The sequence below is a fragment of the Lepisma saccharinum genome, chromosome 20 (genome assembly GCF_977018435.1).
Source record: "Lepisma saccharinum chromosome 20, izLepSacc3.1, whole genome shotgun sequence".
In the NCBI taxonomy this organism is placed as follows: Eukaryota; Metazoa; Arthropoda; class Insecta; order Zygentoma; family Lepismatidae; genus Lepisma; species Lepisma saccharinum.
In genome coordinates, this window is record NC_139248.1 from 65089586 (window position 1) to 65117505 (window position 27920).

At 36.8% G+C, this 27920-nt stretch overlaps 2 protein-coding genes across 3 annotated transcripts in view; one reads left to right on the plus strand and one right to left on the minus strand.

Moving 5' to 3' along the window:
- The window catches only part of LOC146003665 (uncharacterized), a 31223-nt gene extending 28055 nt beyond the window's left edge, over window positions 1-3168 (minus strand). For both annotated transcript variants that reach the window (XM_083142021.1, XM_083142019.1), the window contains exon 1: window positions 3082-3168. The gene's annotated coding sequence lies outside the window, so the exon portion shown is untranslated. The remainder of the gene's footprint in view (window positions 1-3081) is intronic.
- Window positions 3169-3491: 323 nt separating this feature from the next.
- ppan (Brix domain-containing protein peter pan) overlaps window positions 3492-27920 on the plus strand; it is a 49461-nt gene continuing 25032 nt past the window's right edge. The window contains exons 1-3 of the mRNA XM_083142022.1: window positions 3492-3585; window positions 15708-15765; window positions 19845-20009. Coding sequence (XP_082998148.1) covers window positions 15742-15765; window positions 19845-20009 — 189 coding nt within the window. The 5' untranslated portion in view covers window positions 3492-3585; window positions 15708-15741. The remainder of the gene's footprint in view (window positions 3586-15707; window positions 15766-19844; window positions 20010-27920) is intronic.

Below are 27920 nucleotides of genomic sequence, written 5' to 3' on the forward strand. Positions count from 1 at the left end.
CACTCATTTTACCCCTAAATATGTGCTTCATCATCGAAAAATTTCCTCAGTACGTTCAATTACGCATATCTGGACATCATCGGTTTTTATCGATTTCCTCCTCAAAGTAATTTTTCCTCGCTTTGGGATTTACATTGTTGAATTCCTTATACAATAAGCTTTCCAACGATATATGACACGTATTCCTTAGGAAAAGGACGTAAAGTAGATTCTTACCCCATATGCACGCACACAATGGAAACAACGGCATAATGTGGCAGGCAGTGCCAATTTCTTATGTAAAAAGTGATTAATTCTTGTTCGGCAGCATTAAACTACGAAGTTTTTACTTTCCATGAAAGAAAATACCTCCAAGAACGTCCAGAATGCTAAAGAAACTCATTTCAGTAAGTACTTTCTCCTGTAAATTTGAAGAAATCCGTCCGGGCTATATCGCATATTTACTGGAATGATTTTTGGGGCTATGTGTGAATGGTGTGTCTGGCATTTTTCGGTTAGTAAGTTTGGAAACACTGCATATCCACTACGCAAGTCAAGCTGCGTGGCCATATTGTGTGTTCAGGAAGCAAAAAAAGGAAGAACAATAATAACTGTTAGTGTCAGAAATTGAAGTTACTTTCGTGAAAAAAGCAAATGAACACCTAAAAGAATGTTTTGCAATGCACAATAGCCAAGTACCAATGTAAAAAGTGACGAAATAAACAAGTGAGACGTGTTCGGCCGATAGGATATAGGTAATGAAATTGATAAGATATCACACTGATTTTTGTAACAGTATTTTGGTTCTGAAATCCAAATCAGAAATAGTGGTCTTGCGATCAAGGATGAAACATGCCATTTTAATAGAGAAAATTTAATTTCATACACAAGCATTACAAAATGCTTCGCATGTTTCATCTTTTGTACAGGGATGTCAGGCTGCAAACAAACAGATTACAATCGCACATTATTAACAAATCCACCTAGGCAGCATAAACAAAAAAATCCACACGTACAGTGGGATCCATGAGTATTACCGTGCAAATTGTCCATCACTATGTTCGTGCGCTTTATTTGACAAAATAAGAGCTTCAAAAATTAAAAGAAATCTCAAAACAGGCTGTTGACAACTTCTGCACCAGCATACATAAAATCCATCATTTAAAAACATATAGGATGTAAGAGAAAAATTAATGAAAATAGTCGCGGACAATTTGCTGTGCAATACTAGTGGATCCCACTGTACCAGACACACACTTATATCAACACATTCACAAAAAGCATTCAGAATTCTTTGTTTAGGAGTCAAAACAGATCGGTAAAAATTTACTATAGTTCAAACACCTATAATTCCTTCGTTTCGTCAATTTTTGACATTCGTACTTACCTATCTGCTTCGCGGAACATTCCTTAACATGTATTGACGTATTTTTGATCAAAGTAATTGCAATTTTTCACATTACGACTACTTCTTTCTCGTAGCCTTTTCGCTTGCCTCAGACACAGTATGGCACATACACCTTCCTACATAATCGCATGTTGTGCTTGTCTTTTGTGGATTTTCATTCGTTGTGCAGTGTTTCAACCTTAAGAACCCAAGAAATACCCATGAACAAAGCTCATCTGATATAATTTTTTTAAAAAACTTTTTCGTGTTTTTTTTTACGAAGGAAATTTTAATATTTCGTGGCGCTATCTGTGAATGGTTTTTGGGGCTATCCGTCCCGGAATCGGTGGGAAATTTAAAGTAAAAAATTATTTTCGTTTGAAATTTTTGAGTCCAAATTTCCCACCAATTCCGGACTCCGCCCCTGGGGTGATTGACCTACCGCCTCCAACTGCTACCGCAGTTATTACAGAATTTAGTTCTTGTGGACTTTCTGAAGCTGGGAAAAGTGTTTTTTCGAATTGTGCAAGTTATTCGGCCTGTAAATAAGGTATTTTTCGACATTCATATATCTCTGTTGCACGATAGCTCATGCCACCATTACCGCCGACTACGTAACCCCCTGTCAGTGTAGCAACCATGCAGTAGTTTTACAAGATGACGTGTGATTGGAATTTTTTTTTTTTCAAATTTAATTTTCTGTTTGCCTAACCTAACCTTCCGTGAATGGTTTGTGGATTATCGATTGGATCGATTTGTTGTTTAAGTCCACTTTATGCACAGTTAGGCTAATCGGGACTGGACCTACAGTTTAAAGTGGGATCCGAACCACTATGTGCCTCCACCGGGAATCGAACCCGGGACCCCTTGCTTACAAGGCGACGACGCTAACACTGTGCCATCGGGGAGGCCAGGTTTGTGGATTAATAACAATCATTTTTTGGTTAATAAGTGTTAGTGTAACAACCACACGGTAGTTTTACAAGATGACGTGTGAGCGGTTTTTCTTTTTCCAATTCAATTTTCTGTTTGCCTAACCTAACTTTCTGTGAATGGGTTGTGGATCAATTTTCACTTAAAAACCTTTTGTGAATAGTTTCTGCGGCATTTATCGGTTCATAAGTTTGGAAACACTGCAGATCAGCTGACGATAGACAACATGAGTCAAGATTTGCCCGCCGAATTAGCAACGACCAATAAATAATTATAATGTTAAAAATAACGCTTTTTTCATGGGAAAAAAAGTGATCCGAAGTTGAAAAATGTTTTGCTATGCATATGAGGTAAGTAGAAATGAATTTTATTTATTTGAAAATAAACGAGTTAAATGTGTCTCCGGTTTATCTAACTGGTATCTCCAAATTTCAATATTTTCAAGCATTCTAAATACCTTTGTTATCCTCCCACACAGATAAAAAAAATTAAAACCGTGCTAACTTGTCTTATTGAATTGTCTACACCCGTATGATGAGAAATCAAGGGTGAAAATCCATATAAGGTTCTAGTTTTCTGACGGTTACGAATGGACCAATATGGAATTTTAGCAATAACAATATATTGACTGATAGTGACGTAGAGTTCTAGTGCTTTAATAGAAATCTGCCTTTTGTTAACTTTGGGTGGGAAAAAAATTTGCTTGCAGAGCTAGTGATTAACTACATTACCTGTTGTTATGTATTAATTCAAGAAATTTTACAGAAAATACGTATATTTACTTTTATCAGTTTTCTTGTCCGTGTTATTTATCTATTCCTTACGAAAATCTTCTGGCTAGTGTTGATTATTTCGTTATCTTCTTTACAAACAAACCAACGCAATTTGTCCTGTGTTATACATACGGACTCTTCAAGAAATTCCAGTGAGGATTAATTTTAGAGACCTTTCCTCGTCAAGTAAGTTTGTATCTCATTATATATCCCTTATGGTAGAAATAAAAGAGGGGAGCAAAGGAGATGTATAATGTAGTTATTTACTTGTATGTATTTATTAATGTAAACATTATGTATAGTGGATAGTTGTTGTAAGTGATATTTTCAGTGCACATGCTTTGATAAATGATGGATTTGTTTTGATTGATGTCCTCCCAATCATGAACAATTTGAAGAATACAAATGGTTGACATGTCGGAAAGCTATTTATTGGATGCACACGTGGGGATCAACAATTGATGGAGAAAAGATATTTTCATCTCGATTACTATAACCAAAACTGAATATCTCGTAAGGTAATAATATCGTAACTTATTAACGTTTATCAAATCGTATTAAATTCTTTGCAGCTGTTCAACGTAATGGACAAATGCAAGATATGTGGTGTGTAAACTAGTCGCGGCACGACGTAATATTTCATTTTCGACAGTTTCTCATGTAGAGTAACATAATAATAATAACGTCTTCATACATTGTAATGAATAGGTCCCGGATTCGATAGACGGTGGACGTACATAATGGTTCGGATCCCACATATCTGCCAAGATCTACGTCCTGCACAGTGTACGGTCGAAGTTCTGATTGTTTTATTAAGAACTAATCATGCCACACAGGCATTTTTTCCCTACATGGATCGATTTCAAATTATTTCTCGAACACACGCACTTCAGAGGCTTAGCGATTGGTAAAAATCTGATATTCCCCGGACACCTATAACTTCTTCGTTTTGTCAATTTTTGACATTTGTACTTACCTATCTGGGTAACACTTTACTATACCTGAGACAGATTTCTTCAAATTTACAGGAGAAAGTAATTACGCAAATCATTTTCTGTAGCATTGTTGATGTTCGGGAATGTAATTTTGATTCATTTTAATGCGAATGCATGTGGGTTTGTACGAAAATCTATTTCCGACGCGCTGTTGATGCTGCCGCCATTTGCTTCCTGCATGAGAGCACAATACGCTCTCGTATTGTCCGTATATGCTAAATTGAATGAAAGGAGTGCTAATGGAACCAAACCTAACAGGCCTAACCTAACCTAGTAGGCATACCTCGTCCCCGTGATGGTTTGTGGGGCTATCGTGAATTTTTGGGCTAACTTCAGTGGTTTTTCTGGCTCAAGGAACGATCAACGGTAAGCTATCGCCATGTTGTGTGTGGAAATAAACAAGAACAGTAAGTACTCGTAAATGTAAGAAATATACATTACTTTCCTAACAAATTCAATTATTTCACCTAAATAAGTGTTCCGGAATGCAGAATAGTACGTTAGCAATGTAAAAAAGTGCGAAAGAAATGATTCCCAGGTGTCTCAGGTATAGTAAAGTAGTACCCCTATCTGCTTCGCGGAACATTCTTTAACGTGTATTCACGTTTTTTTGATCAAAGTAATAGCAATTTTTTAATTGTAACTGAAGAACGTACTTTTCCGCAAATGGTTTGTGGGGCTGTGTGTCAATGGTTCATGGGGCTATGCGAGAATGTTGTGTGGGTCTACGCCTATTTTTATTGAAACCAATTTTTAACTAACCTATACAGTTGGGAGCTGAGAAGACTGCGAGGCTGAGAAGTACGAAACTGACCTGCCTGTTGTTGCTGTATACAGCAAGCTCGTCTTCCTTTCAGGGTGGCAGCGGCATAAATGAAAAAGGGTATGGTACGCAAACGCATTGCAAATGAATGCAACATATTACATAGTAACAAGTGAAAGCAATACTAATAATGGAATAAAACTTCACAAATCAAAGCATTCTGCTTCCAACGTGACTAGAAAGTAAGGGTGTGTGAGTGCTATTTGTGTATTTCCTAGCATCTTGTCAATGCTTCTTTCCTGGACATGGATCAATTAATTTTAACTTATGCAGGGTAGTACATTTTCTCTCTCGTTTGTATTTACATTTTGGTATGTAGCATTGCTTTTCTGCAACTTTCGGATTATGGAACATGAAGTTATAATGTCTCGGCCCCAGTGATTTATCCACCAACTACGCCCTAACACCCCACACAATTTTTATAAAAGGACAAATTTATGGTCATTTTGCCTTAAGAGTGGGCTGGAGGTTGGCATGAAAGTAGTTTCCTGGCCCGATGCGATACAGAGACACCTAGCGACATATCAGAGGACTAGGAATTCTTTTCGGCTGTCCTAAGCCTGAGGCCAGAGAACCTTCCTTCCTTCACCACCCCCTCCCCTCCGCGTGACTCCCGCAGCGAGGTTTCCAGGAAAAGGACACCCACCTGTTTCTTTTAATTCTGGTTTCGGAGGCTAAAATTTCTCCACTGGCAAAGCAATTTGCATTTCTCTGCTTGCCGGCTGACTCTTGCATGGAGCGAGACGAGTGGCAGGCTCCAGAGACAGAACATTCATGACTAAAGTTTTGATTGAATAAATTTGGTTGATTACAGTGGCTACTATAATTATGTTGAATTTTCTTGTTGAGGTTGGAATTTTATCAATTGAGAGTAAAGAAGGCGGTAGAGAATATCAGTTGAAAGAAAGTATTTTCCTTTGAAGGGGGTGTTTTTTTATACAAAATCAATATAATAATAATAATAATAAGGCAAGAATTAGTAACAATTATTATTTCAACTATTAACGAATCGAGTCCCTATTAGAGATGGGCAGGAGCGAAACTACCTGGAATTTAAAAAGGGGAAACGTGGACATGCCATATGGAAAAACTGAAAAGGAGAAAGACGGACAAAACAATGTAACAAAATGTACAGTAGTAACAAAGATGTCAGGAAACAATAGTATAATATTGAACATACACTTTGATGAAGTAGTTTTCTTTGTTATGATCTGAATTAAGTCCCTTTGCACAGTTCTCATCGTTGGAGTTCACAGCAGCTTTAATCGGCCAAGATTGATTGATTTTGTTTATTTTACTTCGCCTTTCTGCCACTCTTGGCTAATGATGATATGATGTAATCGATGAAGAGACGCTCACGAAGGACACGTATGCCCAGACCGGATTCGAACCCGGGACCACTGGCGTCGTAGCGAAATGAGATAAATACTCCGCCACGGGGCCGGCTAATCGGCCAAGGGTGGGGACAAACTCTCAGTGATGATGGGAATCCCCTGTGGAAACATGTGACCAGTTCCTGCATCACATTAGTTGCTCTCTCCTATTGTGATTTTTCCCAATGTTAATTGATTGCTTGCCAAGTGAAATTTCAGTCCAACTAATTATAGTATGATCTTCAAGATCAGCACTATACGTGTTACAAAGTACTCTTAAAAAAATCCCAGTGAATTGGCCAAAATAAAGTGACAGAATTTCGAGGAGAGGCCGAGCCTCTGTGGACCCACACTTGGTTACGCCAATATACGTAAGTAAACCCGTGGTGCTTAAGCCCATGAGGGCCAGAGCCCACCTACCGACTGTAGGCCTCACTTCCAGTCCAACCAGTTATGTGCGGTCAGCACGACGAACCCCTAATCTTTGTTGTAGGTTTCCGTGACTCATTCATAGCTTCCCAATCTCCTCACGATGGTGGGTGGCAACCGGCCCTATACACAGGCCGAAATCTCAGGAGAAAAGTTGATACGTTTCCCCTAAGAGACTCGAACCTGCGCGCGTCCCGTAGACGGAGCTCAAACCATGATGCATCGGACCATACAGTCACGATGCAGAACAGCAGGGCCGTAGCCAGAATTTTATTTCGGGGGGAAGGCTCATCCCTTATCAGCAGCTGCCATCTAAGGGCGAAAAAGTGGGGAATAGAACCCCTGAAAATGAATTTCTCAGTATATTACAAGTTATTGTACAGGATGTTTAATGTAAGTAAAATTAATCACCGCTATACCCTATTTTAATTACATATTTGTAGGATTTCGGAACGGTCTTCAGCCTCACCCCCCCCCCCCCCCGTTCACGTGCCTGCGGGAGAAAATATACATAAGTGCTGATCCCTTATTCTGATTGGCGTTTTAAGAATAGAATATCCTTCAGAGCTTCTCTAAGACATGGCCTTTTAAAAATCAGTTCTAGAGAAGAAACCTTGTCCAATTTACGTTTTCAACTTGTTTCCTTGTGTAGTTTTTAAAGAAGAGAAAAGTTATCACAATTGGTAATCTGCTGGACAAGATCAACTTCGAATATGTAATTGAAACAAAAATTTTAATGTTCGTACCACGATGGTTTTACTGACTGAAAAGTTTATGTTTCATAATTTTGATTGAGCAGAGGGGGCTCTCTAACTGCACCAATCGCCGCCAACCCTATGATAATCGTTTGAGTATCTTGAGTTTCTGTTTTAAGTCTACTTTATATACAGATAGACTAATCGGGACTGGATCTATATTTATAGTGGGATTGAACTAACTATTAGGCGTCCACCAGATACCAAACTCAGGATATTTTAAATTACAAGGGTCACCTTTACCATTATGCTATAGGGGATGCAAAATATATCTGAAACTAAGAAGTAATTTTGAATGCAATGTAGAACGAAGGAGGCACCGTTCACATTGAAGGGGAAGACGCCAGGAAATCCTCCCTCCACTTTCCTAACCTGTACATCTCTAATTTGATTCTCAGCGAAGGCAAGAATTTTATCCAATATTTTATATCACTTTTGTTAATTTTAATGAAGAATTCGAAGTAATAATTTGTCTTTAAATCTCAAGTTAGAAAGTCAGCAAAAATTATGTTTTTATACTAAATTTTACATTAATTGAAGATTTGCAAAGAAACGGTAAACCGTTTTGTTGGTTGATTGATTTAGTGTTTTAAGCCCACTTTATGCACAGTAAGGCTAAGCGGGACTGGACCTACAGTTTAAAGTTGAATCCGAACCACTATGTGCCTCCACCGGGTATCGAACCTGGAACCCCTTGATAACAAGGCTACGACGCTACCACTGCACCATCGGGGAGGCCAGTGTAAACTTTTCGTCATTGTTCCACTCCAAAACAGATGTTTCTGTAAGAGCCACATCAAGTTTGTTTGGAAGTAGTGATGTTCTATGACACACACACACACACACGCATATATCTCCTCAACAGGTACTATAGACCAGCAATGTCAAACTCAATTCGTGAGTAGGGCCGCATAACGATAATGTCAAAACTATCCGGGCCACATATCTAGAACCCCAACACCTTAAAATCCAGAACTAAGTGGTTCGACCCAATGGGGTCGGGGAGGGGGGGATTCCAGTGATTATTATTGCAGCATCGATATGTAAATTATATAGACCTCCACCCATATTTTTTCATGGTTATAGTATTTTACATGTTAGTTTCGAGTATAAATTGGTTACAATTGTAACTGTTTGTGTGCAATTAAAGTTTCGTTTCGCACAGATTTCACTGTTTTTTTTTTTAACAAGCTTCTCATAAGTCTGCAATAAGTTTTTTGTTAGCATGAAACTCTTAATGCAGACAACAAATTTTTTGTCAGTCATTCTTGATCATTCGACTGTTTCATTAATCTTCATTATGGAAAACAACTTTTCACCAAGGCAAGTGCAACCAAAATTAATAAAATTTCTACAGCAAAATAGCTTATTCGAGGGTACTGCTATTGGAGATATAACAAAAATCAAGGATAGCCCACCTCGCAATATTTATTTTTCAATACGAGTTGCACTGCAATTAAATAAGTTCCATTCGAAGTCAGGACTTTCACACGCACCATCTTAAAGAAAAGGGAGCAGAGCAGAACAAGATTGTTGCCCTTCGCACCCTATGAAGTCTTGAAACCTGTTTCCAACTTCATCACGTAGTATTTTTACTTTGGACAAATTATAACTTTATTAAAAAGTTTTAATATAACGGAAGACTGTAACTTTGCAAAATGGCCTCCACTTCCTTCAAAATATCAGCTCTTGTGTCACGGGGAGGAATCATTCAAGTAGTTTTACTGTCATATCGAGATAAGAATCGCATCCACGAGTGAAGGGAGCAAACCGAGCTAGCTCACAGACGTCCGTAATATCGCATATTGTGAGCGAAAAGGCAACAACACGAACAATTTTCGCTTTCAATTGTTCGTTGACTAAGTAATAAATCCTCTCCTCTGATTTTTTTATTAGCGTTTCTTTTCTGCAACGTTTGGCTAATGGCGACGATGAGGATGAGTAATGATATGATGAAATTGATGAAGGGACACATACAAAGAAAACCCATGCTCAGGCCAGGATTCGAACCCGCAACCTCTGGTGTCGCGACGGGTTGTGCTAACCACTCCGCCACAGATTATGGCAAATTTATTTCGTGATAAAGAAATATTTCTGAATGAATTTACTTTATCACGGTACAAAATTTCTACGCTTTTCAGTATTCACTTCACAACAAAAGTAAGCATTTCACTTGAAAAATCTGCATTCCTCTTCTATAGTCCTTTTCTTACTCCCACGAAGTTTGGGCAGCGATATGGTTCTCTGAAACTTTTACAGAAACTGACTTTTCTTCCAGGTAAATCCTTAAAAATCAAGAAACAGACTCATAGGTGACAGAAAGTATGCACGCTGCCCTCCCCCAGCTGGTAAGATATTTTCGTACTTCAGAAGTAACCTGTCAATCAGCTTGCTTAGTTGACACAACACCTACTCTATAAGGGAATGTATACCTGTGTAGGGAAAATTGGTCAATGTGTTGAAGTTTGGATGAGTCTGGTCTTGTATCACGAAAAAAGAGAAAACGGGATAACTACAAATGTATAGATAATTTCAAGCATGAAGTGTTAAGTGGGGCCAAGGCGGGCCGCATTAACGAATGCTGGGGCTCACATGCGGCCCGCGAGTTTGACTGGCCGAAATATCAGGAGAAAAGTTGTCACGTTCATCCACGAGACTCGAACCTGCGCGCGTCCCACCGTTGACTCACAAAGTACTACATGTGAGGTAAAACTATCGAAATGTAAAAAGAAGAAGCGTCACCACCCTCCCCGCCTTTTCTACATTTTATTCAAATCAAACACGAGGCACGTATCTAGATATATATTTCGGAGCGGCGTCCTAACGTAATGTCTCAAAATAATAATATTAATAATGTTAAATTAAAATAAGTATAATTATATTAAATTAATTAATATATTTTTATAAGATGAATAGGTAAGAAGGCAGTATAACAACAGTGATACAGTATAACATCACGTATTCATTATCTAGCTTACGTGTAGTTAAGGTCGGCAAAATTTAAAAAAAATAGAAACTGCCCTGGCAAGGAAATTAATGTCAAATAGATAAAGAATATAATATTTATTGAGTATGAAAAAATGATGTTAGAATCAGTTGACGAAAGTAAAATTCCTGGTAATATTTTGCATGTTATTATAAGTAGTAATAATTCTTGCATAAATCTTCTTTGGTACTGTCATTCAAAGTCGTATTACTTTCCAATATTTTTGCGGAAATAAACAATTTGCGATTAAACAACCACCTTATTTTCATTACTTAATTGAAGTTTTATGATCTCATTATTTAATTTTTTTGTACTTGTTAAGTCTTTCGGGGGGACGTTGGGACACCTGGACCCCCCTAAATACGTCCTTCGCTGAAAGTCGAGATAAAGTTACTGTGTCACTGGTTCCAATTCATGGTAAATATGCTCTGCTTCTCTACAATCAAACATACACAAACTCATGGCCTTCCTGCTTTCTTGGTTTCTTGCCTGGGAAGAGGCAATAAATCAAGCTGTGACAGCTACGGGACCTTCTGACGAGGGGACGGAACCCAGCTGTGCAGAGGATTCAAACACCCGCACGTACTAGCCCTCACCGTCAGCCTGGGGCAATTTTGCAACAGAGGCATCTAGTGGCCAAGTGTCGAACTATGATGAATGAAATTCGGCTGAAGCGGCGGTATCTTTCGCCGTCGATAATACATGACATTTTTAAACAATCATTTTGGGCTGTGCAAGTGATTTTTAAAAGAAAAGCCCTCCCTAGCTTAGTCATAAAAGGATTGAGCATTACGTTAGTATGCATCATAATGGCCATTTTCGTTGGTGCTACCCACAAATCCTATAACCATTCTGTGCTTATTTACGTATTTCCTTATGGGAAATTGAAAAACAATAATGGAATTTGTGCACATTTATCGGACTGAAATTGCATAAATGTGTCATGTACTCAAAGTTTCATAAAGTAAGTTCACATCTACTGCGTGTTTTCCGGCAAATTTTTGTCCTAAAACGTTATATTCAACAAAATGCAAAAAAGCCCATGTTAAATTTAAGCACTTTCCACGGCGACCTTCGCCAAACTCCACCTCCCTCTTAAGTATACCTTTTCACACCCATAAACTCAAACTTACACCCCTCAAATAAAAAATTCTGAATAAACCTTGGTACTACTTTACTATATCGGAGACACCTATCAATGATTTATTTCGCAATTTTTTACATTGCTAATGTACTATTCTGCATTGCGGAACATTTCTTTAGTTGAAATAATGAATTTCTAACGAAAATAACGTCTATTTCTTGTTCCTTATTTCCAACAAACCATCCACGGGTAGCCCCAAAAACCATTGACGTTAGCCCAAAAATTCACGATAGCCCCACGAACCATCACTGGGACGAGGTATGCCTACTAGGTTAGGTTAGGCCTGTTAGTTTAGGTTCCATTAGCACTCCTTTTGTTTAATTTAGCATATACAAACAATACAAGAGCGTATTGTGCTCTCATGCAGAAAGTAAATGGCAGCAGCAGCAATAGTGCGTCGGAAATAGATTTTCGTAGAAAACCACATGCATTTGCATTAAATGGATCAAAACTATATTCCCGAACATCAACAACGCTACAGAAAATGATTTGCGTAAGTACTTTCTCCTGTAAATTTGAAGAAATCTGTCTCCGGTATAGTAAAGTGTTACCTAAACCTTTGCTCAACCCCCGAGCCGGCTCTCCCACTTTTCATTGGATGTTAATTCTATTGATAGTTAACCTTCAGCGACCCAGTTTACTAGATACAGTCTGCTCTATACATATACATTTACTTATACACACACGCCAGAACATTCATTCGATTTTTAAAACAAATTTATTTCCGAAAACACTGAAGAAGTGTGAATTCTTATGCCGTTGCTGGTCTTTGAGATGTCCCGTGGCTGGAGGTTCACGAATGGTTCCCAACTTTTCCGAACGCCAGACTGCAAGTCCCTGTTCCATTATCAGATTCTCACTCTTTCCTACAGGGACTTCTGCATGTCTTGCAACACTGAAAAATTGAACACCAAGTCGAAGCTACCCTCCCTACACTTCCTCCCCGTTCACCTCGAACACGCAGTCTTCTCAGCTCCCAACTGTACGTGACCCTACCTAACCTAACCTTACCGGAAATGCTTCGTGGGGCTATGCGTCAATGATGGAATTTCCGCTATGAAACATTCCCACATCACACAAAACACCTTCCAGATGTTAGACAATGCTACAGGAACTTATTACCGTAAGTAGTTTCTTCTGTAAAAATGAAGAAATCTGTCCGGGGAATATCAGATTAGTACCTAGCGATTATTTACTGCATCTGGTAATGGTTCCGAATGTTGAATGATTTTTTGCAAGTTCTATAGGAGTATTAAAAACTGCTGCAGAATGCTGGAACTGCAATTGCCCCCTCGATTTCAAATTTTATACAAATAAAACTACGTTTCATAAAATTTTCTTGCTCACTTTGCTCGCAATATCTGCTTTTCTTGGAGTCTGTAAAGTTCAGAGCTGTAGCTAGGAGTTAGTGGGAGTTGGCCCTGGACACCGTAAATCTAAATGAAAAAAAATGTAAAACAGAATGTCATGGCGCTCCATGAGAATTTTTGCACCATATTAAATCTATATGCAAAAATTTGGATCTGACAATTTGCTTGCAATTTGTTGTCTGTAATGCATTGTAAATTACCAGTGAGAGATGTAACTGTAAATGTCTATTATATCGGAGACACATTAAAATCGGATATTTTGTGTTTTAGATGGTTCGTACTTAACAATTGTGTATTGCGGAACATAGTTGGAGGTGCCATTATGCTTTTTACGTGAAAATATCTTAGATATTTCACATTACAAATAATTATTTTGGTTTCTTTCTTCCGTTGCGGAACATACAATATGGCGTGCACAGCTGTGGATCATCGCGCATCGTGTGTGTGTTTTGTTGATTTGGAGTGGGTATGCAGTGTTTCCAACCTTCTTAACTGAAAAATACCTGCTTTCGTGTACATTATGTCATCACAAACCATTGACTGATAGCCCCAAAAACCATTCACGATAGCCCCACGTACCATTTCCGGCAAGGTTAGGTTAGGTAAGCATAGTTAAAAAAAAAATCTCGATAATAAAGGCACGTTTGGAAAAACTGGCGAGACCACGTGACTTTCGACGCTCGCGCCATCTGCAGGAACATATGGAAACAACAGCATAATGTTGTTGCTTTGCACAAAGTGCAAGTTTATTATATCAAAAGTGCTTATTTCTTGTTGTGCAACATTCTGCAGTGAGAAAATACCTCCACGAACTTTCAAAATACTACAGAAACTCATTTTCCGTAAGTAGTTTCTTCTGTAAAAATGAAGAAATGTGTCTCCGATATAACAGACATTTACCGAAGTAACTGCTGCTAACGAACTGTCAAAGCCGGGAATCGGATTTCTTCAATTTTTCAGGAGAAAGTACTTACGGAATTGAGTTTCTGTGTAATTTCGGAAGGTCGTAGAAGTGTTTTCTCGCATTTTTCAATGTATTTGGCCGCTAATTCATGTAGTTTTCTATAAAAATGTCAGTCCGATGCACGAAAGCTGTTGCTTGCATTTCCATCCATGTACTTGAACCGGATGTTGCAAGCATCTGATGATGTAATCCCCAGTAAGTGTTTCCAAACACACAGTTTTTCACTATATTCCCCAACCTAAAACAACCTAACCTTACCGTGATGGTGTGTGGGGCTATCGTGAATGGTTTTTGGGGCTATTCGTGGATGGTTATACGATTCAGAATGGTTTTTGGGGCTATTCGTGGATGGTCATACTACCCTGAATGGTTTTTGGGGCTGTGTGGGATTTTTTCTGTTAAGAAGGTTGAAACACAACGCTAGTCAAGATTTGCCCGCCATTTTGCATGTTCAGGAAGCGAGAAAAGAACGAACAATAATTACACGATATTGTCGATATGTCGACAATAGATACTAATTTCGTTAAGAAAAGCTAAATACCTTCTTAAACAATCTTTTGCAATGCAGAATAAGTAAGTACGAATGTCAACAATTACAGAATAAATGAGTTACAGCCGATTCCCGGCTTTGACAGTTTTACCTTTTTCTCTTAAATGCATGAGGAAAAGGAGCGTGCACATTTGAGAGACAATTTATATGATTTTTGCTGTTATGGGGCGGATGAATTGATTATCTATGTATTACATATATATGTGTGTGTGTGTGTGTGTGTGTGTGTGTGTGTGTGTGTGAGGATGTATACACACACACACCCATTGATGCAATCAAACTTAAACAGTGAGATAAAATTAGGTTTTTCTTTCCCGACTGAACTGTCATCAAGGCTTTTGCCCCCCCCCCCCCCTAATCAGAGGGTCTGCGCATGCCTATGCATACTGCAAACTGAAATGTTACATGAAATGCTTCCATGTAAAGTAAAGTCAGCTATAAGATTTTTGGAAGCAATTATGTAAGCAAAAATGTTAAAGGAAGTGTTTCCATCTAAAGGGGACATAACCCTGCTCAGCAAGTAAAATTAATTACCACTATACATTAATTAAATTAGATATTTATAGAATTGAGGGGGTGGGGGCAGTCTTCAGTCCTCCTCCCTAGCTATGTGCCTGCCAGAGACTGTAGATTGTTCCCGAACTGCATGCTCATAAACAATTCCAGTTTTGTCAAAACAAAATCTGATTTCCACATGCTACTGGAGCTTCAGATCTATGCTGTGTGCTAGAAACACATCCTAAATTAATGGCTGCATGTCACCAACTGAATAGTTCCAGAATAGACACGCTTACGATGTCAATCAAGCTCACACCTCACTGTGACAACAACTAACTTATGCTATTGTATGCACATTAATACAAAAAAAAATCAATCCTGTTCTTTATTGATACACCCTTGCGTATGGTCATAAGACTTTTCCTTCCCTCTTAGGATGGTATCAATAAATTATTTTTTATTTGTTTTAAGAATTAATATTATTTATATATTTATTTTCAGATCTACAGCAGTGTTGTGAATATGTTGGTAGCATTATTGGTGTGGGATTTTAAAAATATTTCTTCCAGTGTATTCTGTTGAATCCAGTTGAATCTAATATGCATGATGGGGTGCACCAATCATAAAAGTGTAAGCACACTGCATGATTCTTGTCAATTTGTTGAAACAGTCACTTGTTTTACTCAAGTTATTTGTGCTATGTCATTGGATTGATACAGAGTAAACAAAAATATTGCATTATTTTCAGATTTCATGTGATTTTCCTGTAGAAGGAAGTTAAGATGTCCAAACCCAAATTGAAAAAGGTAATTTTATATGTACAATTTTTTTAATATATTTAATTTTTTAAATTTGTATGTATATTCATAATTTACACTTACATAAACGTTGAACAATATTTATTGTTTATTGTTAGTGAATCAAATGCTACAAATGATGAGACTGGTGAATAGTGTAAGTTCTATTGTTCCATTTTTACTACTATTGTTATTAGTAGGGAGCGGAAGTTGATGACCTATAGAATGTCCTAAAAAATGACGTAAAAAATGCAAATAATGACCATTAAATTTGTTAGTTTCAGGTTAAAAATTGAAATGAAAAGGAAATTAAACAAAATTCAATCTTGCTTTAAAAAGAAGGCACCAAATGATACCACTTGCACATTCAATTAAAATATGCAACGAGGATTTCCAATGGAAACAACTGAATAATTTTAAAACAATGTTATGAAAAAGTCGTATACACTGAATGAATTGGTACAAAATGCATTAATTTCCCGCATCTTTGACTGGCGATGTAGTGTGGTGTGTTTCTGTGGCATTGTAAAGGAAAAGAAATCCTGCGAGATATATATAGTACAAAAAAACAGAGTCAGTTTTGTTTTCAAAAGCTGAAAAATCAGAATGACATTTTGGTTTTAAAAATGTGAATATTATTCAAAATTTGATTTAAAATTGCACTTACTACACAAAATAAACATATCCTTTCTAATAGCATGTTTATGTCATTACCAGAATATTAAATTTATTCCTGTATAAAGGTGTCTATTTTTGCTTCTCAAATATTTACAGCACAATTAACCAATTTTCCGTGAATTGCATAACTCTCGGGATAATTCTGACTTCAACAAGTGTCGCGTCGGTAAATAAACCATAAATTTAGTCTTTAGGAGTCCATTTCGCATTATTTCGTGACAAAACAGGGTGGGAAAATGCACCTCACACCTTTCAGAAACATGAAAAATTAACATTACAATGTGTTATTTCACATTTCGTGTTTTCATCAAAAATGAAAGATGCATGCCTCTACCGATAACCAATATTCTTCCAATCTGATATACAATTCCAAATTGTCTTTAGAAGAACATGAATGGTTCATTGAACTCCTTAATATATATATGTTACCAGTTGACTGCAATGCAAGCGAAGCTGTATGTTTAGACATTTACTTTATAAAATAGTAGGGCATTTATAGCCATAAAAATTACGTATAACAAAATGGCATAATATTGTTCTGAATTATAAGATATTTATAAGGGGAGACATTCCATGTCAAAGTGCCCGTGAAACTATTTTTTTCTTAAAATTAAATGCAGTGCTTTAACTTTATGTATCTTGTGAGTGAACAATCTAAGATTGTCATTTGGATAAAAATTCAAGAATTTTACATAATTTAGTTAGAAGGTATATTATATATCGCTTTATTTTGATTTTTTTGATTTACTTTTATATTGTACTAGCTGATTGCCCAGCCTTGCCCGGGTATTTATTTATCCCAATCTTCTGTTAGACAGGAAAATAATGAATTCTAACTATAGTGTAAAATGAACTTGGAGTTGAACTGCATTGGGAGTGTCACTATTCATGTTAGCGGCCCGGAAAACTATGGATTCCACACTAATCTCGGTCATTTTACATGTCACCCCCTTCCCACCCCCCACCCCTAGGGGTGCCAGGGGTGTCTTGGAGTTGAATGGCATTGGGAATGTCCCTATTCATCTTAGCGACCCCGAAAACTATGGTTTCCACACTAATATCGGTCATTTTACATGTCATCCCCTTCTCACCCCCCACCCCTAGGGGTGTCAGGGGTGTCTTTTAGTTGAAAGGCATTGGGAGTGTCCGTATTCATCTTAGCGACCCCAAAAACTATATGGATTCAACACTAATATCGGTGGTTTTCGATTATTTTTGCACATCACCCCCTTGTCACCCCCACCTCTAGGGGTGTCTTACCCCCCTCAGTATTTTTTTCCAGGTTGCAAGTGATACGTGTACCAAGTTTGGTTGAAATCACTCCAGGCATCCAAGAGTTATGCCCGAACAAACACACACCCACACACATACATCCTTTTTAATATATACAGGGTGTCATTTTAATGGCGACCACGGAAACGTATAGAGGACATCAAAACAAACAAATTTTCTCAGTAACATTTTTCTCGTTGGTGCGTCGTTTCGGCGCTACGGTCGTTCAAAAAAGACCATTTTGCCGCCTGAATGCTGGCAACCACACACAACATTTGATTGCATTTGTGACGTCATATCCCGTCGTGAAGCAATGCGTTCCAGTATTGCCAGGAACACACATATTCTGTGAAAAATGATATAGCTTCAATCAGCCACATTATGTACCGTAAAATAAAACGAGAAAATACGTTCTGTAACCTAACAGGAAGTAAACGAACGATACGAAAAATGGTAGAAAGAAAATATAATTCAAGTGGAAGTGGTTATATCGAATTTTGTCTCAGCTTGCATGTCAAATATTTGCAAATGTAGTTACCAAGTTGGCATCTACATTTTAGTCTATCCACTTCGTTCTTCTGATACTAGTTGTCTGTGACACACTGAACAGCTGGCAAAATAGAAATGAAAGAACTCAAAGTTCCAAAGGTAAGCAAGACATAATATAACGTATATTCAGGGCATTATGAGGCAAGTGGCAAAAATGGTTGAAAATACAGGGATATAAGTAGTATTAATACAAGCTCTCCGACGACTGTGTTTATCTATGCACCGGATACAAATGTAATAGTTTGCAACTGTGAAGAGGGCAGTATATTCGTTACTGATTCATCATTACATTGTTACTGTGATTGTACTTAGCCGTAATGTAACAACGTGAACCTCGAATACTTCCGTTATCAGCACAAAAGTACCACAAGGCATCTGGACACAAACCTTTAGATATCAACCTTGCAACGAGATTTGCAAATATTTGACATGTAGCTGGGCGTAAACAGCCACATGTGAGCTGCAAGTCAAATAAAATTAATTGTTCTTGATATTTGGCATGTAGACTGAGACAAAATCCGATATTGACACTTCATTTTGAATACTTTTTTACCATTTCTCATATCGTTGGTTCACTTCCCCTGAGATGACTGCTGGTCTTGGCTGGTAGGCTATGATACTCGGTCTTCTGGACGCGTTTCTCGCTTCGTTTTACAGCTAATAATGTGGTTGGTAGTTTGTCATTTTCACAAAATTTGTGTGTTCCTTGCAACCCTGCCGTGCGCTGTTTTGCCGCAGGAAATGACGTCACAGATACGCCCAAATGTTGTGTTGGGTTGCCAGCATCCAGGCGGCAAAACTGTATTTTTTGAACGGCTGTAGAGTTGAATCGACGCAACAACGAGAAAAATGTTACTGAGAAAAGTTGTTTGTTTTGATGTCCTCTATACGAATCTGTGGTCCGTGGGCGCCATTAAAATTACACCCTGTATATTTAGATTGTGTCTCACCCGTGACACCAAGAAACAATTAATTTCTCCTAAACCCTTACATTTCCCATCAACTCCACCAGAATATGCATTCTCTCTTTATCTTATATAATTTATTTTTCATTATTTGAAAATTCACATGAATTAAAATATTTTTTTTTATTAAATAAAGTGTTACTCTTTCTATCTGTCCCACCCACACAAAATTATTCACTTATAGCTATAAATCTGGAAAAGTATTCTAAGGGTAGTTCTGTTTCATCAACAGTGTTAAGTTTCATAATTCATTGCACAGAAACTGTAAGAAAAACGTTGCTTAACTATCAGCAGATTAGTTACTTTAATGTCAAAAATGTACTCTGTGCATCCCACTCATGGCAAAGGAATGTCCCATATATTTATCGGATCAGTAAAATTATTTGCAATTTTACCGATACACCGTAAGCCTATTATCAGCCAATACTGAAAGAATACCGATTAATTTATCCCATCCCTAGAATGTGCTGAAGTAGTAACAACTTTGTGTACTCGTGTTTTTATAGATATGTTATTTGTATACCTAAGACCAATTGTATTCTTGTAAGATGTTATTTTCATGAAGCAGCACATCCCTGTTGTACAGTATTTCTATAATTTGCTAATAGCATTTCTGATATTTAGGAACCACCCAAAAAGACCGAGAGCCGTGAGGATTGTGAACCTGAGGAACTAAGCAGAGCACCTCACTGCTTTGTTATCCACCGAGGAGAGGTGAGCAGCCATGTGCTGGAATTATCAAGAGACTTCCGCAAAGTCATGGAACCATTCACAGCATCCTCATTACGGGTAATAATATTTTTCTCGGTATAATTATCTTTAAAATAAATACATAAGGCTGAGGTTTTGGTTTACTGGAGAATATGGTACCAATGGACCACAGCAGTCCACTGCTCACTGTATGATTTGATTTTTTATATTTAACATCACTTTTATGCCACTTTTGGCTAATTGCAATGATGAAGATGCATGATGATATGATGAAATTGATGACGGAACACTCAGAACACCCATGGCCAGGCTGGTATTCGAACCCATGACCTCTGGCATTGCATAGTATGGCACTACTCTGCCATGGAGGTGAGCTGGTAACTCTGGGTGGTTACTCCCTGGGAATTATGCATGAATTCTGCATATGAATGAATTTTATTAATCCAAATCCCATTGAATTTGTACATATTTATGAATGTCATGAGGTAATTTTTGCAGTGTAGCTTTTTATTTTTATGCAGGAAGGAAAAGAAAGCAGGTGGAAAATAAATCAGAATTCTCTCAATACGTTTACTTTGTTAGTGTCCTTTTGCAGAACAATGTATCTGACAGACGGAATATTTTTGCAAGATAAGATATTCTGAAGTTGCTTAGGTAAATTTGAGTTCGAAATTTTTATACAATTAACAATTTTTTGTAGATTAGTATATCCCATAACATTTGTGACTATGCTTGTAGATGCATATCGAGTCTGAATATGTGAAGTGGCAAATGTGAACTTAAATTAAATTAAATATATTTTTAAAATATGTATACATTTTTAATTGAATTAGAATGTTTGGATACATTGGAATAACACAGACCCTTCATTGTTAATATTGTGTGTGTAGGTGTGTTTGGGTGGTGTGAGGCGGTAATACGTAAGATTGAAATGGAGAAAACATCTGTTTGTGCACTTAAAGTTTTGGAAAGGTCACCTTGAAAACTGGGAATTATACTTGAATTTTATCATAGTTCTAGAGCAGCCACCCTGTAACTGTATCAATAATGACGAATCTGATTAAATTTGCAACAAAGTGTAAGCTAAGAATATGTTCTAGTGATAATTGCAGAAAGTGAGAAATTTATGTGGGAAATGTGTTAAATTGCAATTTAATATTTTATTTTTTAATGGTTTGTTTGTATCATTGTAAAAGTTTTTTTATTTTTACGTTACTGTTTTTTTTTCTTTTTTTCAAATGTGAGAAGCTTTATTCCCACCCTGTATTGTACAGCATGTAGATGTAAATATGCATATACGTGTAGCAGGGAAGATGATTTAATCCAATATTTGTGTAATTTATATTTAATACTATTATTCTTGTCAGCCTTCATGGCAGAGTGGTTAGCACATTGTGCTACAACGACAGGGGTCTCGGGTTTGAATCCCAGCCTGGGCATGGATGTTTGTGAGTGTCCAGTCATCAATTTCATCATATCGTTCATCCCCATATTTGCAAATTAGCCAAAAGTGGCTCAAAAGGCAAAGTAAAATAAAGCAAATGATTCAATCAATCAATCAATACAGTAGACTTGCAATTGTCCGAGCTAATTGTGACCTAGACTACCTCGGATACGGAAAAACTGAGATAATACGGAGATAATGTGCTAATAGGTTGTAAATGACTGTATAGTAATTATTTATTACTAGTACAACATAAATGAGAAGATTACTTTTTCAAAAAGTCTTTCATAGTTTTTTGGACACACCTTTTTCCGTTTGCCACTCATACTGCATTACTGGCTTAGAATAGGCCTATACACAGATTTAAACACCACTGTAACAATCGGATACACTGACAATGTAACAAACACGTGCAGTGCAGATGGTGACTTGACTCCAACTTACTAGTAAACAAATAGGGGGGTGCGTTATGAAGCACAATGTTTTCCAACCACTCTCTCGGTTAATCACGAGTCTACTGTACTATTATTCTTGTTATTCTAAGATTAGGTTGAAGATGTTTTGAATTTCGGTGTGTGAACATCTATGAAGGAAAATTAATGACATTTTTTAGTTTGAAAGATGTATTTTATTTAGTAATGGTAGTTGGGTGTGACGTAAATTTCAAAGTTATCATGTTAATAATTGCACGAGACAAAAAAGTAGATCCTATAGGAAATCTACATAATATATAATTGGTCCTCCTTTTGAGGCATAGACTCTACAGGTCTGTGGATGTAGGTCACATTGATCTGGTGCTGCTCAGTCATCAACTGTTCCTGAAATTTGGGTGTTCTATAGATGGCTCTGTCTCTGCTTGACCCATTGTTCCACATGGTCCTGCAGATTTTCAGAATGATTCAGATCTGGGGACTTCACCGGATAGGGAAGATGGGAGAGTTCCTCAGCATTCTCGTAATAACAATTGCTGACCATTTTGGCCCAGTGCACTCGACAGTTATTGTCATAAAAAAATGGTGTGTCCGCAGTTGTATCGGTGAAATATTGGACAAAAGGCTTCACCTGCTTCTGTTCGTTTAAGTGTGTGTATGTCCGTATAGCACCTCCAGAACATGTATGGCTTGTTGTGGTTGTCAGTTCACTCTACCTCAGGCATTATTACTATAAAGCAGAAATGGACTCGTACACCATGTGACCCATTTCCAGTCGTCAACTGCTCAATTCTTGTAGAATTTAGCCCATTGTTGGTGCTTTTTTGTGTACAGGTCTGAGCATTCTCCTCTTTCAGTGTACTCTACTCCAGATACCATATTTATGCATGTATAATGCGGGTGCATGTATAATTTGCAACCTGGTTTGTGATGGGGAAAAGTGACAATTATGTCTCATATATAATGCGCAGTACAATCCAGGTTCAAGAAATAGAAAGCGATATCAATATTACATTATGGACTCGTAACGTTATGGATTTGCAGTGCTCAGGAAGTTATTTTCTGTCATTTCTCGCCCAACAAATACTGCTGATATGCATCCCATGTGACGGGAGGTGCATGCTCGAATTCCGCCAGAACAGCACTGCTTTTCTTGGTGTCGCAGAATATTATGTATTACAAAGTGAAAAATTGTGGGATATGACCTTCAAATTTCTTCTAAAAGACTTCAAAATATATACTTTTTCCAAGACTAACGTATCAGGACCCTCAAACTAGCAGTTAGCAGCACAAGATTTCTTCCATTAAGGCATTTACGCACTCCATATATATAATATTGGTTGGCCAATAATACATTTTAATTATTATTTTCTTTTTCCTTATCTTTCCTTTCATCCAAAGTACCACAAACATCACAATGTTCCTTCATTTTGTGATGAGCTTATTTCAATCGCATTGCACATTAGTGTTGCCATCTTGAATGGAATACTGTTGCCATATTCAGAAACTGTAGGATTTAAGCTTGACAACGATATATAACATGATAGGGTTCCATAAACATAAAAAATCAATGCAAGTGTCACAAAATCATGAAAAGACCCTGTACGGTTTCATGTTGGCTGTCTGAATTATTCCGTGCATAATACGCACCACAGTTTTTGGAGGCAAAAAAAAAATGGAAAAAAGTGTGCATTATACTTGAGTAAATACGGTTTTCACAGGGATGTTAAGGGGTGATTTTTGTAGAGGCCACACAAAATTAAACCTCACTTGCACGTTGTACATCCCGGTAGCTTCAATGTTGTAGACCAACGAGGCTCTGGCATTTGGACCTATGGCCTGTATAATCCTCTGTAGATCTGTGTTCTATCCTTGTGTGTGCAGAGTGCCCGTTTACGGCTTCAGCTTTTAACCCAGGGAAGTTTTTTTTATTAGTCCTCAGAGATGTGTATTGATTTTAGTTATGGTAAGGGGCCGGTCCCCACATAATGTTGTTTGCAAATAGCCTAAGTGCTGACACACAAGATTTTATTTCAATTTATCATTCAATCCAGATGTTCACAGTCATGGATTTTACTTCATAGTGTACATTCGGAAAGTGAGACATATTTTCTGAGACTGATGTTTTGGAGCTCAGGTTGTGAGGAGGTTGGTTGACATGAGACGCAACACTAACTTGCTGTCGCTGTCTGTGAACACTTTTTAAACACTATTTGCATGCTATTCTATGTACAACTCACTGTACTCTGTTCCACTACTAAATTCGACCAGTGTGTCCTTTTGAATGCTCAATAGTGGTCTCTGGTGGTGCAAACGTAACCATCACATGCTTGCCCTGAGACAAAGGTGCCTGCAGAGGAGGACCAGGAGGGACAAGTGCCCTCCAGGAACATCAGGAATAACTTCATATAATTTGAATGATGAAATTGTATCGTGAAGATGTAGAAGAGATGTCCATGAAAGACAGCAGATTAACCCATTGAAGTTATGTTTAAATACCTTCGGCTTGACCAAGAAATCGTATTTAAATTCCGTAGTGCAATTAAAATAAATTGCCGACATAAAAGTTGAAAATGTTAAGTTTTCCATAAAAACCAAACTTTGGATCAAAGGGTTGAAATGTGAGAATATATAAGCTTTATTGGCTCAGAACTGTGTAATAATCCAATATTTTTCTGAAAATTATCTCTGGTTTGGGATGTGTAGAAAACGAGTTTCAAAGGAATATTAGCATTGAACACCTGATTCCACAAAAAAAACTGTGTAATAATCCAATATTTTTCTGAAAATTATCTCTGGTTTGGGATGTGTAGAAAACGAGTTTCAAAGGAATATTAGCATTGAACACCTGATTCCACAAAAAATCGAGTTTTGATCCTAGTGTCGAAATAACAGATTATATGCATTTTGAGAGGCTAAATATGCATAAAAACTCGAAAATGACTTATAAATTTAAATTGGTTACGAAACTGGGGAAAATGCGAAATTTTGATGCCATAATGGCAGCTGAGGAGAGCAGCATACGATAAAGAAATGTTTTTTTTTACTCCACACAAACACATCAACTGTCACTACACTGAAGGAATTTCAAGCATCTCATATCTGGACTTTGTTTTAGAATGAATACAAGTGACATCTATGAGCTACACACTGAACTACGTGTGTTTCTATCAAGCAGTGTATCATTGCGAGCTGAGCTCGTCATACGACTTATGTGTCATAACAGGCTCGTGCAAGTTCTGCTCATCATATGACGCGAAGGGGTTAAGTTGCCTCTAATATGTTCATGGTGAAAAAGTACAAGACAAAAGAACTGTTCATCAACAAGGAGATAGAAAGGAATCAAGGCAAATCAGGTTTCTATGTAAACAGTGGACTCAAATGTAAACTTGATAACAACACCAAGGTCAAGGGTGTCTCAGAAATATTTTTGCTTTTTCAAATCTAAACTTGATAACAACACCAAGGTCAAGGGTGTCTCAGAAATATTTTTGCTTTTTCAAATCTAAACTTGATAACAACACTAAGGTCAAGGGTGTCTCAGAAATATTTTTGCTTTTTCAAATCTGAACTTGATAACAACACCAAGGTCAAGGGTGTCTCAAAAATATTTTTGCTTTTTCAAATCTAAACTTGATAACAACACCAAGGTCAAGGGTGTCTCAGAAATATTTTTGCTTTTAAAACTATTAAATTAAATACTTAAATTTTTTGTATAAAGATAAATTTATTACCAAAAGAAAGCTTAAACATTAAATTTTTATTTGTGGAAAACAGTATTGGATAAATGGTGACCAAAACGGTCACATTCAATTATTCTTGAACAGTAGCGCTCAGGAGTTACAGACTGGCGAGGATCGTCACTAACAGACTGGTGCACACGGTCAACGTTTATGTTCGATCTTGATGACCTTGGACGTCATAATGTCATAGTGCTTCTAGTGTTTTCAAACTTTCTCACCCAATATTTAATTAAATTTGCACTTGGGACGTCTCTCATTCCTGCCAGTTTATAATGATACTATGACAATAAAAATAATACATTGTCATAACAACATATGAAAATAGTTAGGCTAAGTCCAAAGTTCCACACTTGTGCAATATTTATAATAATTTAGTCATATGATTACTCAAAATTTATTCATATAATGCAATTAAATGTCTGAAATTATTATTTAAACTAATTTTATTAAATATGATGTTTAAAAAAGCCAATTTGTATATAATGACAAAATTATCAAATTGTGCAATATGTTGAATTCATATTCATAACAGTTATTTTTGACTGACAAAATGAAAAACAAATATTTTAAATCATATGTGTTCTTTCAGACAAGAAAGATATGATACATTCAAATTTATAATAAAATTTATTGAAATTATGTACATTTGCATTGGCATCAAGGTTTATATACAAAGGTCAACTCTTTAAAATTGTTCAATGTATAACATGATGTCATACTTGGTATTTTGTATCAACATTCAAAAAATGGTAATTGTAATCATTAGATAAGTATATTGTGATATACATTGTATAATAGCTGTAACAGAACAAATATGTACATTTACTATACAAACATTCAAGCTGTTAAGCAGTTATGGACAAAAATATAAGACAAAACAATTGAAGATTGCACATACTAAAAAATCGGGCTTGAACTAGTTGCTCTGATACTAGTTGTCTGTGACTTAAAAGGGATCTCAAGAGGGATGGTACATAAGTAAAAATGTGACTATTGGTGAAGGTTTGATATCATTAAAAATCTGGATATTTTGAGAGATTATACTTGATAAGTTAATCTTTAATAGTTTGTTTAAACTATATAGAGACATTTTGTTGATAACAGAAGCTTGAAAATGCTTTTATAATGGAATAATCTGTAAAACGAAAAAGAAAAGATTTGGAACTGGTGTAAAGTGCCTAGTTTAATAATTGGGAGCAGGAAATTATTATCTGCTGGCATCTGCATTAACTAGCTAGTAAATGAATGTTGCATTATCTAAAATGAAATGTTATGAGAAATAAGACTAAGTGAGTGTAATATTTTCTGCATTTTGGATGTGAACAAGCCAAATGTGAAGTTTTGAAAATTGAAGGAAGCCATCTTGTGGACCTGATTGAGGAATCTGACATATTGAGTGTGCTCAGATGTAGAACTGACGCATGCCCAAATATTTAGAGAAGGACTTGCTCTGCCTCGCAAGGAGACAGTAAAGAAGTGTTTTCTTCATATAAATGTTCTTTCAAATAATTGCATAATTTGATGCTATTGTAATTTTTGTTGTTTCTAGTTTTTTTTTATTTTTATCAATATAATAATTATAAAGTTATCAGTATATGTAAATTTAAATTTCCTTTTCAATATAGCACCATAGCTACCTATTGTGCTGATACTGAGTTTGAATTATACTGACAAAGTCGTTTTAATACCAGTACAAACGATGCACAAGAACATAAGAATTATTATTTTTATAAAATGCAGGAACACAAAAAGCACATTGCTGCCCCGTAAAGTGCTCCATGGTAACTAAAATTAATATGCGTTTGCGATCTATCTCATTTCTCCGTAATGTGCGAATTGCCCCAAAGGGCGGATTCAGAAACGAAAATATTTCCGAGACATAATTTTAATTCAGTTTCAATTTTATGATTTGTAAATAATGATAAGGTAAAATATGTGTTTTTATGACTAAACGGCAAGATATGAAACGAAATCTTACTCTGCTCCCCAGTGCTTGAAGTGGAAATTCCTAGTGGCTGGATGCTTTACCTAATTGGGGTGGATGATTGTGTGAATGAACATGTTTTCATTCAAAGTAGTGCGGGAAAATGTTGTAATGTCTGGGATTATATTTTATGGTGGTACAGTGGGATTCATAAGTATTCCTCAGCAAATTGGCCATGACGGTTTTCGTTGGTTTTAATCCATCTTTCGTATTTTTAAGGGCTGTATTTTTACGTATACTGATTCAGAGATTGTAAGCAGATTGTTTGATGTTTTATGTCACTTCTTGAAGCTCTCATTGCATAAAACAAAGGGAGTAAACATGGTGATGGAAAATTTGCTTGGTAATACTTATGGATCCCACTGTACATACACTTGCAGAGTTTGA